This window comes from Pistacia vera, unplaced genomic scaffold, assembly GCF_008641045.1.
Source record: "Pistacia vera cultivar Batoury unplaced genomic scaffold, PisVer_v2 Contig23, whole genome shotgun sequence".
NCBI lineage: Eukaryota > Viridiplantae > Streptophyta > Magnoliopsida > Sapindales > Anacardiaceae > Pistacia > Pistacia vera.
In genome coordinates this window covers 57,658-75,594 of record NW_022196035.1, presented here as the reverse complement: position 1 = coordinate 75,594, position 17,937 = coordinate 57,658, and the positions used below count along the sequence as shown (strand labels likewise).

General features: G+C 32.7%; 2 protein-coding genes across 8 annotated transcripts; both read left to right on the top strand.

Annotated features, from left to right (window-relative positions):
* Positions 1-5,890: 5,890 nt before the first annotated feature.
* LOC116131148 (putative disease resistance protein RGA1) lies at positions 5,891-7,327 on the top strand. The gene is made up of 2 exons (XM_031416795.1): positions 5,891-7,070; positions 7,212-7,327. Coding segments are annotated over exons 1-2 (1,182 nt in total). The 3' UTR covers positions 7,214-7,327.
* A 1,439-nt stretch (positions 7,328-8,766) lies between these two features.
* On the top strand, positions 8,767-13,553 carry LOC116131137 (putative disease resistance protein RGA1). 7 transcript variants are annotated; one of them, XM_031416783.1, is made up of 10 exons: positions 8,767-10,134; positions 10,254-10,293; positions 11,004-11,112; positions 11,287-11,366; positions 11,540-11,605; positions 11,963-12,055; positions 12,167-12,308; positions 12,389-12,507; positions 12,598-12,695; positions 12,863-13,553. In XM_031416783.1, the coding sequence occupies exon 1, from the start codon at positions 8,906-8,908 to the stop codon at positions 10,088-10,090; it is 1,185 nt and encodes a 394-aa protein (XP_031272643.1). In that variant the 5' UTR covers positions 8,767-8,905; the 3' UTR covers positions 10,091-10,134; positions 10,254-10,293; positions 11,004-11,112; positions 11,287-11,366; positions 11,540-11,605; positions 11,963-12,055; positions 12,167-12,308; positions 12,389-12,507; positions 12,598-12,695; positions 12,863-13,553. The 7 variants fall into 7 exon arrangements, with proteins under 7 accessions (XP_031272643.1, XP_031272642.1, XP_031272646.1 ...); XM_031416782.1 differs by having other exon boundaries at positions 11,273-11,366; XM_031416786.1 differs by having other exon boundaries at positions 11,269-11,366; positions 12,212-12,308.
* Positions 13,554-17,937: the final 4,384 nt, after the last annotated feature.

Below are 17,937 nucleotides of genomic sequence, written 5' to 3'. Positions count from 1 at the left end.
GACCAAGCTTGAAAATTGGATCCAACGAGGACACCCTCGTTCACACTTGACAAAGACTTGTCATCTTATCTTTCAGGAAATTTCCTTACAATTGCTACTAATTTGCTTTATGACTGTCAGGGTACTAATTATATAAATTAATATGACTTTATTTTTTCATTTATATTTTTTCAATAAATAATATTATTTTTTTACTTTTAATCAACTAATTTGCTTTATGACTGTTAAGAGTAAAGGATTTCTCTTGCAAATTGCTTTAATTAATTAAGGTTTTGACTTATGATTTCAAATTATTTATGGAGACTATTATCAAAGTGTTATACTAAGTTTCCTTTATCAATAATTTCAACATTGCCTTTATCAATATACTATACTATTTCAAAAATAAATTTAAGAAAATAATCAAGTATTTTCTTTAAATTAATTATATTCAAATACTTATACACTTATAATCAATCACAAAGTAAGTTAATTAGATTTATTATTCTAAAATATCTCAATTACTTACAAATAAGATATAAATTGATGAAATATTCTCAATTTTCTTATCAATCATGTTGTGTTTTCTTGCACTCTCACAAATATCTTCTAATTGATGGAGCAATTGCTTGGTGCTCAATAGTGTGTGGGTGCCATACATGTTGATATTAGACGCTGTCCGGATGAGCTATGCATTCATATCCTTGCACCAAATTTTTTCTCTTTGAATTTGGAGATTAATCAATGTAGCATTCTTTTTTGATATTTCAAATATTTCTTACTATTCATAAACTAGAGTCTATTTATAATTTCCGTATTATCACTACCAAAACAATTTAAGAGGGAGACGACCTGTTGAAGTGCTCACCAATTCTAGCACCAATGAGGTGCGGGACAATGCCCGGAACCTTGTTGGAAGGGGTAGATTCAGAGCTCAAAGAATTGAAGAAAAAGTTGCTGGTGGTTGAAAACCTTCAATGCAGAAGACAAGCAGCTGATAAATGGGGACGTAACATATCCCCTTTCTGATAAATTTCCTTGCAACTCAATAGTAATCTCCACTAAATGATCTGCAAAGCTGAAACTTTAGTCAGATGTATTGTAACATCAAGGTGGAGTCCACAAGGTTGAAAAATGAGTCCATTATTGCAGGATCACGTGGTTAATTTCACACTACGGCTGAAACATTACATGAGGAATCCAGGGCAGGATTTCAGAAAAATTACAGTCTTCTGGCCGGCAGTGTCAGTGTGTCCTTTGCAGCATTATCCGTAGGCTGGTGGAGTCTAGACCACACAATCTGTCCTCTCAGTAAATTTCATGTTATTGACTATCGTATTTTCTTATGCTATTATCATCATAATGTGATCCATTTTAGAAATATTATTACAGTATTAAGGTGGTCCATAAATGTAATATTATTTTATTATCATATTATCCATAAAGTTTAGAATTATTTGTTTTTAAGTAGTATTATATGTATAATAAACTAATTATATAAATTAATACAGTATATATAAATTAATATGACTTTATTTTCTCGTTGACACATCTTCCATTTATATAATATTATTTTTTACTTTTACTCTATTATCCACTTCTTTTTCTCTTTTAATTGTCAAAAAGCTTAGAATTATTGAACTGCTTGATCCACACAATTGTCTTCCATTAGAACATCAGTGATTTCGGCAAAATTAGTAACAATTCTTGATATTATATATAATGCTTTTTTTTTTAATTAATCAAGGTTCTAATTATGCTAAATTAGTTGTTGAACTTGAATTCTCATGATTAACTTGACCAAGACTTGCAAATTAGTTTCCAAATTTTATTTTCTTTTTGCGTTAAAGCTTATTTGCTACTAAATTTTGTTAACAAATATAACAAGTCATTTTATTCCAAAATGGATTATGTTATTTACATTTTCAAGAAAAGTTAATAGCTGACTTTGACGTACTAGTTAACAGCTGATATATATGTATTGCGGAGTCCATGTGGTTCTTTTATTAAAAACATAAAACCAAAAGTATTTACTTCAATTGAATGAATTATTCCGAGAAATTTCCTTTTCTTTCCACTACAAAAATCATTGTGTCTCATCCTTTTCTTAATTATGCTTTAATTTCTAGCTTTTAATGTATTGTCCACTTCTTTTCCCCGTTTAGAATTATTAATCCCCCACCTCTCATATGTTGAATTCAATTTTCAGGATTATATGATGATATGTACTAGTGGCTAATCGAATTAACAAATATCTCATAATTAATCTAATAATCTTCGGTGTATATATCAATGTGGAAGCTATTATATGCCATGTGCATTATTATGACTCTTGACTTACTGGTTAAACAGCCTTGTGGGTTTATTTGATAATTTACAGTCATTTATAGAACTTTCATATTTATATATAGTCTCATGAGTACGTCAATAAATAGTTATTTAATAATATCCAATTGTCGATTAATCTTATGTCCATTGTGACAAAAATTTATACCTTTTAACATTTGTTAAAGAATCATTTACTAGTGTACAAGTTAAATTTCATTGTAATTATTTTATTTATTTATTTGTCAATGAATGGCTCTTTCAATCAGTTATGTTTAAACTTTAGCAACTTTTAATGTTGTTTCATAGATAATATTGTAATTGTAAATAAAAATATTTTGGTGAGACATGTGATTAAATTAACTCAAACAATTTTATGATTATAATGTTTTGAGGAGTGGACATTTATTAGATGAATCCTCCTCAAATTCTCTTTTAAAATAGTTATTATTAATTAATGTAAATTATAAATAAAGGCTTTAAAAAAAATTAAATGAACCCAATAGGAAGTTTATTATATATTTTATCTAATCAATTCTTTATGAACAGTTTGAAAATAAATAAATACAATTTATATAATTTTGGAAAGTAGAAGATTCTTGAATTTAGTTTTAGAAAATTTGAGTGGGATTGGACATATGTCGGTATTTATTAATTTATAAATTTCCAATAAATATTTATTTTACAAGTCCATAATAAGTCACAATGTAAATTTCCAAATCTACTTTAATTATACTCAATCAATGCAGACTTAATATATAGAAGAAAGAAGAAATATTTAATCCACTAATTAAAGTTACAAGCATTCTTGATATTATATTATTTTAGTTAATTAATTAATTAAGGTTATGTCACTATTCATTGTCTTTGCCTAATGCGTGTTGATATGATACTATATGAGTAATTACGCATGTAGTAGACTTTATTTTAGTGGTGCCCACACTAAAAATTAGAATAGTAAGATGTTATAGTCCTCCACACAATAATTTTTATTTATAAGAAATCATATATATAAGCTTTCAAAGTGTCAGTATGATTGATCTCATAATCAAATCTTAGAAGAAAAAAAAAAAAAGCAAAGATTTATTTTAGTTCTTTGGTGTTGATATATATGATGGTATCTAATCACACCAAACAAATATCTCTTAATTGATCGAATAATCTTTGGTGCATGCATCAATCTGAAAGCGATTACATGTCATGTGTGTTAGTATGATTTGTGACTAGTACATATGTAACACACTTCATTGATATTTCCTTGCACCTCATAAGTAACAACCTCATGTGTTTTGTATTGTTATCTATCAAATTCACTTTTAACAATTAAATTCTATTAATTTGAACTATTATTTTGTAAAATGTTAAATCAACAATTAAATTTTATGTTTTCACAATTGAGTAAACAACTTTTTCCTACCAAGGTTTGCCTTAATGACAATTTCCCACAAAAAAAGTTTCAAAATACCATTTTTCCACCCAAAGTTTATATTCCGTTAATACTCACAATTTGATAACACTTTCTATTATGCCTTTCTTAAATAGTTCTTAATAAGAGTGAGACAGTATGAAGCAATGGATGAGATTCATGAGAATTAACTCATTGTCAATCAAAATTAATTAAGCCTTAATTAAGTCCATCTCATTGCTAGTTGTGTATGTATATATTATGTTATCAAATTATGTTTGTATGTAATCAAAATTTTGAACTCCAATATCTACTGTTGGATTTACCAGATCCTTCTGATGTTAACACCTCCTACCTGGGATTCAAATTCGGTATAAAAAGTTGAAAATTTCCGCCATTAGATTTTGAGTATGATGGTGTTAGTTGTGTGTAGCCTTAACATGAACCCCATTATAGACCGTAGGATTAGAAAGATTGTAGTATGGTACAAATACAATCAGAAAAAGAAAATAATTATAAATTTTGTAATGAATGAAAAAGGAATCAAAGTAAAGGAGGCGTGTCACTTTTAGGGAAGGCGAGGTATCCGAGGCGATGACGGACAGATAGGGTAGGGGTTCCACGCTTTCCTTTTTACTTTGCCTTTTTACCCCATCCCAACCCAATTCCTCGCCTATAATCGGTCCTAAAGTAATTTATTTCTCACTGCACCTGCATAATATTATTTTCACATTTTCTCTTTGTAATTCTAATTTTTATAACTTGCAAATTACGGTCCACTTGGATCCAATGAGGACACCATCATTCACACTTGACAAAGACTTGTTATAATCATCTTTCAATAAATTTCCTTACAATTGCTTCCATTATTTGTTTTTGGGTTGCATTATATATATAAACTAATTATATAAATTAATATATACATTTAATATGGCTTTATTTTTCATCAATTCATTGACACATCTTTCATATATATATATATATATATATGCAAAATTTACACTAACCAAATTGATCCGATTGACCTTAGTGAAATCAGAATCGATGTGTGTATGATTATTCTAAATCAGTAATGTAATAAATATGATTGCATTAAAGTAAAAAATGACAAACATTTTTTTAAGTGGTTCGACAAGTTAGAATTTAAGCCTACATCTACTATTTTTCTTATTGCTTTAGAGAGCTTACAAGAATAATATCAAATGCCTAGAACAAATTGTTAACCCCTCTTTCAACATTTGAGAGGATTTATATACAAGTATTTGACAAAGGAAAGAGATAAATTATCAGGATTACAATCAAAATCAAAATGCAATTCTAATATTCTCATAATTAAGATCGCGCTATCATTGCTGTTGGTCTCATCCATTCCGAAATATCCGAGATTTGAGCTTATCTCTGATTTGTCGAACAATTGCCAAGGTTGGTTGCTACTAGCTTATGTTGTGTCGAGCTATATCTCACACAATAATATAATATTATTTTTTACTTTTAGTCTATTATCCACTTTTTCAATTTTCTCGCCTAATTGTCAAAAAGCTTAGAATTATTGATCTGGTTGGTCCATTAGAAAGATTTTCTATCACTTTTACCCATTTGTCAAAAAGCTCATGAGAATGTTAATATGAATTGGCCAAGTCCACGCGGCTCTCCTAATAGGGATTAGAATGGTTGTTGTTTCATGTTACTCATCTTTGTCTTTCTATTCAAACTTGTTTTCTTTTCTTGCAATTAATTAATAGAGTTTTACATAAGCCTAGCAAATTAATTAATAACCAAATTTGAATTTTGTATCATACAATCCATTTAATTTTATATATCTTTAAACAATATAACGGAAAAAATGAAATAAAATTATACATTTGTGTACGAGCAAAATGTTCTACAAATAATCAAAGGTTTGAATATTTTTATGATCACTTTGATAACTATATAATCAAAGAAAAATAATGAAAAATAATTTATAACATGATGAATAATAACAAATAATCATCTCTAAGTTATGTTAATTATTCAATTATTTGAGTGGTTCCCACTTCCCTCACTAAAAACGTAAAATGTTTTAATTTAGCACTTCAATTTCAAGCATTCTTAGAGAAAATTAAACACTTCGTCTTTGCTTGCGCTCATCGTTCTTGTGACAATATCCGAATTTCTTTCTTCTTTCCGACAACTGAAACCATGGAAGTTGTGGCGGAGCCCATTGTCTCTGCGCTCTTGGAGGAGTTGGTTAAGAAATTGGGGACCGATGAGGTGTGGTCATTTGCTCGTCAACTCTTTGGAGGGGTAGATTCAGAGTTAGAAAAACTGAAAACTACGTTGGAGAATATTAAAGAACTGCTTAGTGATGCTGAAGAAAAGCAACTGTCAGAAAGAGCTGTGAAAAGCCGGCTTGCCGAACTTCAAAACTGGGCTTATGATGCAGAAGACATACTGGATGAGTTTGCCTATGAATCAGCTTTGCGTCGCCACCTGAAGGCAGAAGAACATAAGGCCAGCTCTAGCAAGGCACTGAACGTCGTTACTAGACCCAGGTTCAATTTCAGCATGTCGTTGAAGATCAAAAAAATCAATAGCCAGTTGGAACAACTCCGCAAGGAAACATTAGCAGCCTTTGATCTGAGGAAGGAGATCACAGGAGGGACATCAAGTGCTGTTTCAGAGGGCCTAAGGCCTGAGGAAACTTCAAGCGTCCGACCTGAACAAGAAGTTCATGGCAGAGATGAAGATGAAGCCAAACTACTTGAACTGGTGAAAAATGATCAACCAAGTGGTGCCAATAAATTTCGAGTGATAGCCATCGTCGGCATGGGAGGGATCGGCAAAACGACAATTGCTCGAGCGGTGTACCATCACAAGGACCTGGAAGGTTTAGAGTTTGACAAAGCATGGGTCTGTGTTTCACACAATTTTGATATTCTCACTATCTCAAAGAATATACTTGGGTCATTAAAACACTCTTCATCCTCCAATCCAAATGATTTAAACGGAGTGCAAGTTGAACTGCAGAAGGCAGTGAATGGGAAAAAATTCTTGATAGTATTAGACGATGTTTGGAAGGTGGACTACAATAAATGGGAACAGTTTAAGTCTCCCTTCAAAGCTGGTGCATCTGGAAGCACGATGATCGTCACAACACGCGATAAATCTGTTGCTCAAACAATAAGATGCCCGGATTCTGATACTTATGCTTTACAGAGTTTATCTGATGAAGCTTGTTGGTCCTTGTTTCGGGAGCATGCACTAGCTACTGATACAGCTACCGATGCTGATCTAATTACGGATTCAATTCGTGAGAGAGTTCTTGAAAGGTGTAGTGGTCTACCTCTGGCAGCAAAGACCCTCGGTGGTCTTCTACACTGTAAGCAGATTAATATTTGGGAAAGAATATTAGACAGCGGAATATGGAAAGAAAGAGATATCCTCCCCGTATTAAAGTTAAGTTATCTCTATCTCCCTTCGCATTTAAAAAGATGTTTCGCATATTGTGCGGTTTTTCCAGAAGACTACGAATTTGAGGAAGAGGAACTTGTACTTCTATGGGTGGCAGAAGGTATTGTTCAATCATCTGATACACAACTGGATGTGGCAGGTCAGTACTTTAATGATTTGTGTTTAAGATCATTTTTTCAAAAATCAAGTAATGATGATTCTAAACATGTACAACATGATCTTATCCACGACTTAGCTGAATTAGTTTCTAAAGAATTCAGTTTCAGATCTGAAAAAGCCATTATCCAACTACCAAAAAATGTGAAAAGGACTCGTCATTTTTCTTATCTTCCTGATGTATATGGTATAGGAAAGAAATTTGAAGGCTTGGAAAAACTTAAGAGTCTAAGAACATTCTTACCGGTTTTCATGTTGCCTAATTATGTAAGTTATAGTGACCATTATGTAAGTGCTACTGTTATTTTCTATTTGTTGCCGAAGTTAGAAAAGTTGAGAGTATTATCTTTAAAAAGATATCACATCACTCATTTACCTGATTCAATTGGAAATTTGATACATCTAAGGTATCTCAACTTTTCTTACACTAGGATCAAAAGTTTGCCTGAGTCAACAAGCCAATTATTTAACTTGCAAACTTTATTAGTAAAAGATTGTTCTTGTCTCGTAAAGTTACCTTCCAACATGAGATATTTGACCAATCTATATCATCTTGATATAAGTGGTCGAAATTCATTAAAAGAGATGCCGTCAAGAATGAGAGAGTTGAAAAATCTCCAAATGTTGTCTAACTTTATTGTGGGGAAGGAATCGGGCTCAAATTTGGAAGATTTGAAGAGCTTAAGTTTTCTTCAAGGAGAGCTTCACATTTCCAAATTAGAGAATGTGAATAATGTAAGGCAAATAGGTGGGCTCATAATAAGCAATAAAAAAGATTTAAAAGTGTTGTCATTTGAGTGGGGATCTGAATTTGATGGCCCACGAGTAGAGAGAGAAGAAAATGATGTGCTTGAAATGTTGAAACCTCATAGCAATCTAGAAAAACTAGCAATTAGATCATATGGTGGTTTAGATTTTCCATCTTGGTTAAGCACTTCGTCATTGCTCACTAAATTGTTGGTCCTTAAATTAGAAAATTGTGAACATTGCACAAGTTTGCCTTCAGAAAACTTATTGAGCTCACTTAAATAGTTAGTCATCTTTGGGATGCCTAAACTAGAAATAATAAATATGCTAATTCCTTACAATTCATTAGAGTTTCTTTGTTTTTTGAATTTGCAAACATGTTAGTATTGGGACACCAAAGGGAAAAATGAGAATGTTGAAAATTTCCCAAAACTTCGTGAGCTTTCCATTACTGAATGTCCTGAACTTATCATAGAACTGCTTGATCATCTTCCCTCATTGGAAGAACTTCATATTTTAAAGTGTGCAAAGTGGACGGTTTCATTCTCAAGTTTTCCAAAGCTCGCCTATTTAAGAATTGATGAGTGCAAGGAAGTAGTGTGTACTAGTAGTTCTACGGAGTTCATGTCACCTAAGTTTGAATCTCTTCTAAACATTGTAGGGTCTGAAAATTGGTTGAGTCAAGATTTCACTTGTGTTGAGAAGCCACTAAAATGGAGTCATAGCCTCACCTCTCTTAAAAGTTTGTGTATCGGAAATTGTAGGATCTCATTTCTAAACACCATTTTGCTTCCCAATTTGAGTGATCTTGAAATTAGAAATTGCAAGGCTCTGAAATCTATGCCGAAAAGATTGAAGCAAAACAACATAGAAAGTTTGAGAATTGATTATTGTGATTCTCTATTATTCATTGCAAGAAACACACTGCCTTCGTCTCTAAAAAGCCTTAGTATATGGGGTTGTAAGAAATTACAACATTTGGAGGGCATCAATTCTACTCCTCTCGAGTACTTGTCTATTTCCGATTGCGAGTCTCTCATGTGCCTATCATCACGAGCATTGTTGCCTAAGACACTCAAAAGTCTTTGTATTTATAGGTGTCGAAATCTCACAACATTATTATCAACAAGGTGGTGCGTACATGAATCACTTGAGATCCTCTGTATTTATGATTGTCCAAAGCTAAAGTCACTAGAAGAGGCATTTAATAATAGCCCCCGTCTTCAAGCTGTACAGTTAGTGGGTCTTCAAAATCTTGAATCCAATAGATTGTTCGGCCTACAGAATCTTACCGGTCTTGAATATTTAACACTACATGATTCTTGGGACTTCAGCATTGGGGAAGAGGTCGAAATTAGTAAGAGACTGATTAGATGGGGATTGCACAATCTCACCTCTCTTAAACATCTTCAAATTAAGGGGTTTGAAGATCCAGAGCTTATTCTATCGGAGGACCAGCAAATGCCCATTTCTCTTGAATCTTTGAAGATCTCTAATTTCGCACCGTTCAGATCTATTTCAGATTTGGGCACACTGACTTCTCTTACAGACTTGATAATTGAGGATTCCCCAAATCTCAAGTCAATTCCAGACCTAGGAAGCCTCGTATCACTTAAAAGCTTCCGGATAGAGAGTTGCCTAAAGATCAAATCAATTTCAGATCTGGAAAGCCACACCTCCATTGAAGAATTCATAATTGGGAGTTGCCCAAATCTCAAATCAATTGCATGCCTGGGATGCCTCACTTCTCTTCAAACCTTGAAGATCTGGGATTGCCCAAATCTTGAATCAATTGCATGCCTGGGAAGCCTCACTTCTCTTCAAACCTTGACGATCTGGTATTCCCTAAAGCTCAAATCCTTGCCAAGCCTGCCACCTTCGCTTCTGGAATTAAATATTGTCGAATGTCCATTGCTAAAAAAACAGTGGAGAAGAGGAAAAGGGAAGTATTGCTCAAAGATAGCTCATATCCCTAAAGTTGAAATAGATTCCAATTTGATCTTCAATTCAAAGGAGGAGAATTGAGCTTAATTAAGTGAATTCAAGGATGTAGTCAGATAATCATCAAGGTTTGTGATTTACTTACACCTCGACTATTAGTTGAATTTTTTATATTAAGATAGTATTGTTTTTATCCTCTGCCTTAATTTCAAGTATTAATAAGTTACTCTTTATTTTAATTTGCCAGATAATTGTCAAGGATACAATCACAATGGTACTGTGTACTGGTAATTTTATGCAACTTTTGTTGATTAAATTAACTTTAATTTTATACCTTGTGATAAAACTCAGTTCATTTGGAGTATGAGTTTTAGGTTAATAGGCAACTGATACAAGCAAATTCTTCATCTCCTTGCTTTCATTTTTTCAATTTTTATAAGTGAAGTTGAAACGGTTTTGGTGCAGAATGTGAATATTAATAGCGAATTAAATAATAATAAGAATTTGCAACCAATTACTGGTACGGCCTCACGCCACCCCAGGCCTTCCCAGACCCAATCATCTCCCAAATATTGAATTGTGATACATGAGTGGTATTTTAGAATTCATATCCAGATAAAATAATTAAAATCAAATTATTATTATTGCAATAGAAATAGAGTTTATTGATAGTTAAAAACATTAGTAAAAAGATATTGAAATTTTTAGTTTGATCAATAAGTATTTTTTTAAATATAAAATGTCAAAAAAATATACATACAATAAGTGGTTTATCATTAATTTTTAAGTTCTTCTTTTTATTATTTCTTTTATAATAAATTACATTAAATTATCGTTATTTTAACTATTAAAACTATCTCTAAATGAAATTATTAATTAAACATATAAATGACATCAGGAGGTTGTGTAGAATAATATAGGCAGAAAAAGAATATTGTGCATATGTTGTTGATAATATATATGTAGAATTTGATATTTTCATTTTTCGGTGATTCAGATGAGTTACACATCTGCCATTCAAAGGAAGAACATTAAGAGGCAAAACTTTGAACTATTTTGGATTCAAATTGAAGAATCAATCAGATAATTGTCTCATTTCAATCCAGGTTTGCTAATTTCTAACATCTAAAACTGTTTTCCAGATTGTTATCATAACATGGTCTTGTTATTCTATAATTTTAATGGCAATATAAAATTTTGTGATATTTTCAATAATTGATACATATATCTGCTAAAGTTCGATTATTTTACATGGTTGTTAGATAGGAGTTTCATTTCAGATGATCACTTCGTTTTGATTGAGGGGGAATGAAAGTAGACTACGATTGGGAAGGCTTAAATTTTCCCTCTCCAATTTCATGTAAGCATAGCGGACACCTTTTATATCTAAACTTTTAACAAGTGATGATTTGAAATCATTTCTGTTTCGCATGTCTAACCACACATTCTGTATCTTATCCTTGCTTTACATATGGGGTTTATCAAATGTCGTGTTAAAACAAGGATTGCTAAACTCGGTTTTAATGGTTTTAGGATCAGAAGGTGAAGATTTGAGGATAAAGCTGTCCTTATAAGCCCAAAATTAGCTTAATTCTTAAGGTAACTCCTTTGTACTAAAAGCAACTCTCTTTGGTAAGATGAAGGTGTTGTTTTTAAAAAGAGGCTTGGCAAGCACCATGACCGAGTCCATAAAAAAGGTAATGGTTATGTTTTTCTTTTATTTTAAAATTCTCAATGCTTGAGAAAAGACCTTGCTTATATTTGCTTAATGTATAGCAAGAGAATGAAGTGCTAAAACAATTTTGTTGGAATAAATTGGTTTACAATCTGGCTAAAGCGAAAACCGTAAAATGATATATGGCCATAGTTAACTCTTTTACTAAATATTTCCTTCATTGCTGGCTTCATTACCTTCATGAGTTATACTAATTTTGGTTGTCCTATTCATTTTTATAGGAGGAAATGATGAGAGCAAAATCAAGTAATGGACATTTACATATCCTATATAAGAACCGGTTGAAATATTTGATGTTCATTAACTGCAAGCACGTGAGATATTCTTTCTCATGTTAAGTAGACTTGTCTTTACATTTTTTTCAACATGAATGCCTTTTTTTCTACCAGAGCATGTCTACTTAATTGTATTTATTAATGTTCAAGGTGAATCCTAGGATTGGAGTGATGAAATTGACATAGCTTTGATAGATTGATGCGTTACCTTGGGTGAAAGACTTGAAGCATATGTGGCCTACAATAGCTATAACCAAATAAAGATCTGAGTTTGTGACCAGTTCCTATGGTGGTAAGACGTTTAACTTGGATGAGAAATCTTTTAGATTTTGAGATCTCTGTATTGATAACATAGTTGCATCATTCCTGCAGGATATCAAAAAGTACAAAAATCTCCAATATTACATCTCTTGAACTTCTGAAGATCAGAAGATGTCCTCTGTTTGAATCTCAAGTCCTTACCAAATGTCTTATTGATGCCTGTCCCCTAAGTAATTTCTTACTAGAAATCTTCTCCTGTTTTTGGTTTGCCTAGTTGTAGTACCAATACTGATGTTTATTTGTCCATTGTTAATTAACAGCTTGGTGCAACAAAGAAAAGGGAAGACCAGTCCAGAATAAACCATGTCCATTTAAGAGAGAATAGATGGCTAGAAGTCTCTTGACGAAACTAGATAAGGTAAAAATATATGGTTTACCCACTCACTTCTAGTCTTCACTTAAGAAATTTGTTATTTGTCAGTGCAGTAGCTGACATGTTTGCATTGAAAGGTAGCTATTGTATTAACTGTTTTGCATATTTTTTCAGTTGTCATTTTCATAATTTTTTGTTCTTTGTTTTGCAAGTGATTTAGCCAACATGGCTTGAGATTTGAAATCTGAAGAGGGTTAAGGCCACTAACCATCAGATCATTGCTTCACAAACTTGGGTGCTCCATTCAGTCTCCATGGTACAATAAACTTAATGTGATGATAAGAGGAATGTGAAGCCTGAAAAACTGCAGTGGCAGGGCAACCATGTAGGCACTTGAGTTGAGACAGTTTCTTCTTCCAGTGAAAATTAATTTGTTAAGAAATTGTATAGGAGTGTTCTGAGTTGTGAGGTCTTTCTAATTGATAAGAGCCAAACACTATAGAAGAAAGTTTCACCTTTTGGTATTTGCGAGCAAAAAGTGGGAGAGTGTTAAAAGAAATATGAGAGATGGGTGTACAAGGCTTTTGGGTTTGGGTTTAGGCTTTAACATGAGTGCATTAGACATGTACTTTTATTTCCTATTTAGTCATTTGACTCCCATTCCGTGGATGTAGGCATAATTTGCCGAACCACGTAAATTTGGTGTTCTTATGCGTGTGTGATTGTCTATTTATTTTTCGTATCTTTTAGACCTAATTAGAATTCTAAAATCTGTATAAAGTATGCCCCTGTATAAGGTCGCTTTCTCCCATACCCACCTAGAAATGAGACAGGTGATATAATCAAGTTGATTTTACCTAGTTTGATGTTGGAAATGTTGTGATAACCATTGGAGAAAGGAAAAGAGGGATCACTAAAATCATGAAGAATCATAGTCATAGAATTTATCCTATCTTGGTCTTGAATCTAATAGTTATTTTCATTTGAGATTGAATATTGATTATAAGATTGACATCTTCTATAATATGGGATAAATTCTTACTGCAGGATGGAACAGAGGAATACATCACAATCAATTAGTCTCCTCATTTTTTTCATATTTTGGTGTGAACCTCATTATGAAGAAAAAGTCTACAATTTCTCTCAAAATCTCTCTGTAATTTTGCTTTATCTGTTGAAGTTTTACGTTTCTTTAAGCATATTTTCTGAAATGAAAACAAATAATACATGTTGTTAATTATATATATTGTTGTTTTTTTAAATCTTAAAAAACAAAGTCTCCTTTGCTTTGTACATAAAACAGGGTGTCTCCTCTGCTTTGTATATTTTAAAAGCAAAGCTATAATTAAGAAGACTGATAATTGTGTATATAATGTCCCATCATGTTCCAAATTTCTTCATTCCGTAAAGCCAATCAAGAAGAATGATTAAAGGATGGAGAAAGCAAAATGGCCGAGGAAAGATTCAATATATTGTACCCCATGAAACTTGCTTTTTATTAAATATTGTAGTGGTGCTCGCACTAAAATAGAAAAATATTCTTATTTGTATGATTGTCTTATTGCTCTCTTTATTTTTCATATCTCATATATCTTATTCAAGTCATATTTTATAAATCAAGTTGATTTTACCAAGCTGATAATTATATTATTGGAAGAAAAAAAATGACAAATAAAACAAAACCTCCTATGTGACCACCATATACAAAAGCCACCAAACCGACACCTCAATCCGACGTAGCTGCCACTTCACGGCCTAGATCCATCACTGAGGTCAAGGCCTTGCGTGGCAATGAGAGGCTGCCAGCCACATATTGGACAATTAGTGGAGAGCACACAATCACGGTGACTGTAAGAAAAGGCATGCAATACTCCTCCGCACTTCTTTTGCTTCTCTTTCATTGGAATAAATCCAAGTTATCTTGAGCTGATTGGAACTTAGACTTGAGCTATACTGGAGGTGATTTTATGTATTCTGAAAAAATACGCATACAGTCGAATTAAATTTAACTGGTTTTGACATATTAAGCTAATTTGTTTGGCAAACCTCCAAACAAGGAGGAAACTTATTGAATAATAATAAAGACAACACACTGGTATTAAAGTAAACATACAAATACAGAGAGCATATAATGATCCAAAATGAAGAAAAATAAGTCCCAACAGCAATTTGGCTAGCCCTTAACATCGTGAACAAGACAATTTCATGGCCTAGTACAAGCTGATTTTTGTTAAACAACTTGCATAGTTGGTCTAGATTTTGGATTGGAATCTAAGCAACCTCCATCATGGATATGAGTTTGTCTAAGACATCATGTGAGGGAGTTGCAAGTCATAGATCCAACAAATCAGTGTGACTTAAATTCACATTGGAAGATGATGGTGGAAATGAGGAAAGAAAATCTCTTGGGTGATTCCCTTTGATTATTTCCAGTGGTAACACTCCAAAGCTATAGACATCACATTTTTCAGTGACATTCATGGTGTGAGCAAACTCTACAAATAAAAGATATATGAGATTATGTAGCATCTGATGGTGTAAATTAGTTGATAACAGCAGATGAAAAATGAAAGAATTACATAGCCGATGCAAGTTTTCCATAAGTCTCTGCAAGTTCAGACCAATTGGATGGGTCTTGCTTGAGAAATTTGGCAGTTCCAGAGTTAGAAACATGAGCTTCGTATTCCAAATCCAACACATTCTTGCTCATTATGTTTCAATGAACAATTGGTTTGGAGCAATCATGGTGCATGTAAGACAAGGCATGTGCTACACCATGTATAACGTTCATTCTCTTCCTCCAACCCAATACTTTTTGCTTCTACTTCAGTGCTCAATATTTCGGCCAAGCTGGCCCTTTCAACACATTCGTATATTAAAAATATTGAGCATTGAAGCAAAAGGTGCCTATTTCACAACATTTCAATGTCGCACTTCTATCAAAGGTGCTTATTTCCTTTAAGAACTCTTTTTGATCTCCAGTCTCTTTAAGATATGATGAGTGAAGTTTTTTAATAGCAAAAATGTCCCTCCGATGGTAGTTCTACTCTATAAACACTTCCATATCCACCACTACTCATACAATATCTAGGACCAAAATCATTTTTAGCTCTTATGATTTCTTCAGGTACTAGTTTTCCCTCAAATTTTATTATTGAAAGTAATCCCTCAGTGTTCACAATACTCTGGTGCTTCTCTGTGTTGCTCTTCTGTCTTTGCTTAATGAAGTACATTCCAATTACGACAATTGAAAGTACAAGTCGACCTAAAAGAGGGAATACAATAGCCCAGGTTTTTCCTAATGTATGTTTGTGTGACTTAAAAGCTAATTCGCAAGATGGCAATCCAGTAGCACCACCACAACATCCTTTGTTCCCCTGCAATGCTTCAATGGGGCATTTTGAAATGCTTTGCTATTCGGATTTGGACCCCACAACTCTTAAGATATGTAAATGCTTGACAAAGCATTCATTACTCCAAAGCAACTTGGAATTATACCATAAAGCTTATTGTGGAAAAGATTCAGGCTTTCCAAGCTATCCAACTTGCAGATTTCAAACGTTATCTCTCCTTTGAGCAAGTTTTGACACAAATCTAGCTTTGACAGTTGACCTAACTTACCAAATTCAAGTGTAATTCCTTGGCTAAGTTGCTTGTTACTTTAGATTCAAGTAGTACAATTTCCACAAGTTGATTGGCTAAGTTGATTATTACTAGAGGATAAATAAGAAAGAATTTCAAGTTCGATTCAGAAAGTGAATTATTAAGAAGATACAATCATCCCAAGTTGCTCAAGTTACCCAAAGATTTTAACCGTGCTCACCAGTTACAAATTGTCTCCAACTATATATCCTTCCATCGACTCTGCCCCTGCTCACAAGTTACAAAGCGTTTCCAAGATATACGTCTATTCCTTGGCTCCGCCCTTGCTTATGAATTACATTAGGTATGAAATTCATTGACTTGTATTAATTGATTGGGAAAATCAGGGCTCACATATCTTTGGAGAAATAAGTTAACTGGAACTTTTTCCACTAGTGGATCACTTTTTCACATTCGACTTTCAAAGTCGATCCTTCTATTAAACTGTGGTTTACACTTCTCTAACTATTGACTAGTAGTTTAAGCTTCTAGCATATGTCAATTTAATAATAGTTGGATGCCTGGCTTGGTTGGTTTTCGATGAGAACATTCACTGTCTCACTCTAGCCCAATTCTTTAGCTCCTACTTGCAATAAATCTCATACAAAGAACATGGATTTATTTTGGTTTTTCGGAGACTAGAAATATAGGTTGAAAAAGACAAGAAGTTAGATTTTTGTATTTGTGACTGTAATATTTATTGAAAAATAGCTCAAACATTTTAGGTAGAAAATTACACTCTGGCTCAGCTGAAACTAACAAGCTAAATAACTTTACTTAACAGAAGATACTCAAACAACTACCTCTGTTTACTCTTAAGCTATGAATTGTTTTGAAACTCTAAAGCATGACATAAATTTTCCAGAACTGAAATGATCTTGATGAACAAATTAGAGCTATTTGGATTGAGTTATCCTGGAGCTAATTTTATTTATTCCTCAAAATTGTACTTTAGTACTTGACAGTAACAAGACTTAATGTGTCCTAGTGGTGTTTCAACAAGCCCCAGAAATCGTCAAAGAGATAATTCCACATTTTATGCTTCCTGAAATAAATCTTCCTCCATTCCCTTTCGTATACATCTGATTTTCTATTTTTATTTTTTTTTTTTTTTTTTCCTTTTAAAATTTTTTTTTTTCTTTATTTTTATTTTATTTCTTTTTTTATCCCTAATTCTTTTTCTTACAACTTTGTGGAGCGATCTTGATCATCAACACAAAGCATTACTTGACATAATGGCTCAGGAGTATGACCTCTTTGGATGAGTTTAAAAACATAATAGAGTATATAAAAGGGTATGGAATATATAAGAGACCTGGAAACTTGCATTTTATAACAAAATATTAAGAAACAGAGTTTATAAGAGAGTACTAAATAATTCAACTTGTCTTTACAAATATGTAGTCCACGATTTCAGTAACATAAATATAATACAATATTTCTTTCAATACAATGTAATAAGAGCTCCCAATAATGGAATTTGAGCTCTCTGATAAAGCAGCAGACTGTACCGTTGGGCTCCAAGCAGATGAGGGCATTAAGGTCATTTATCCTCATTTGGTTAAAACTAACCTAAGAAAATTTAGGGGGTCTGATGGCAGGAGTTCAGAGTAGTTACCAGGACCACAAGGGATAATCAAATTAG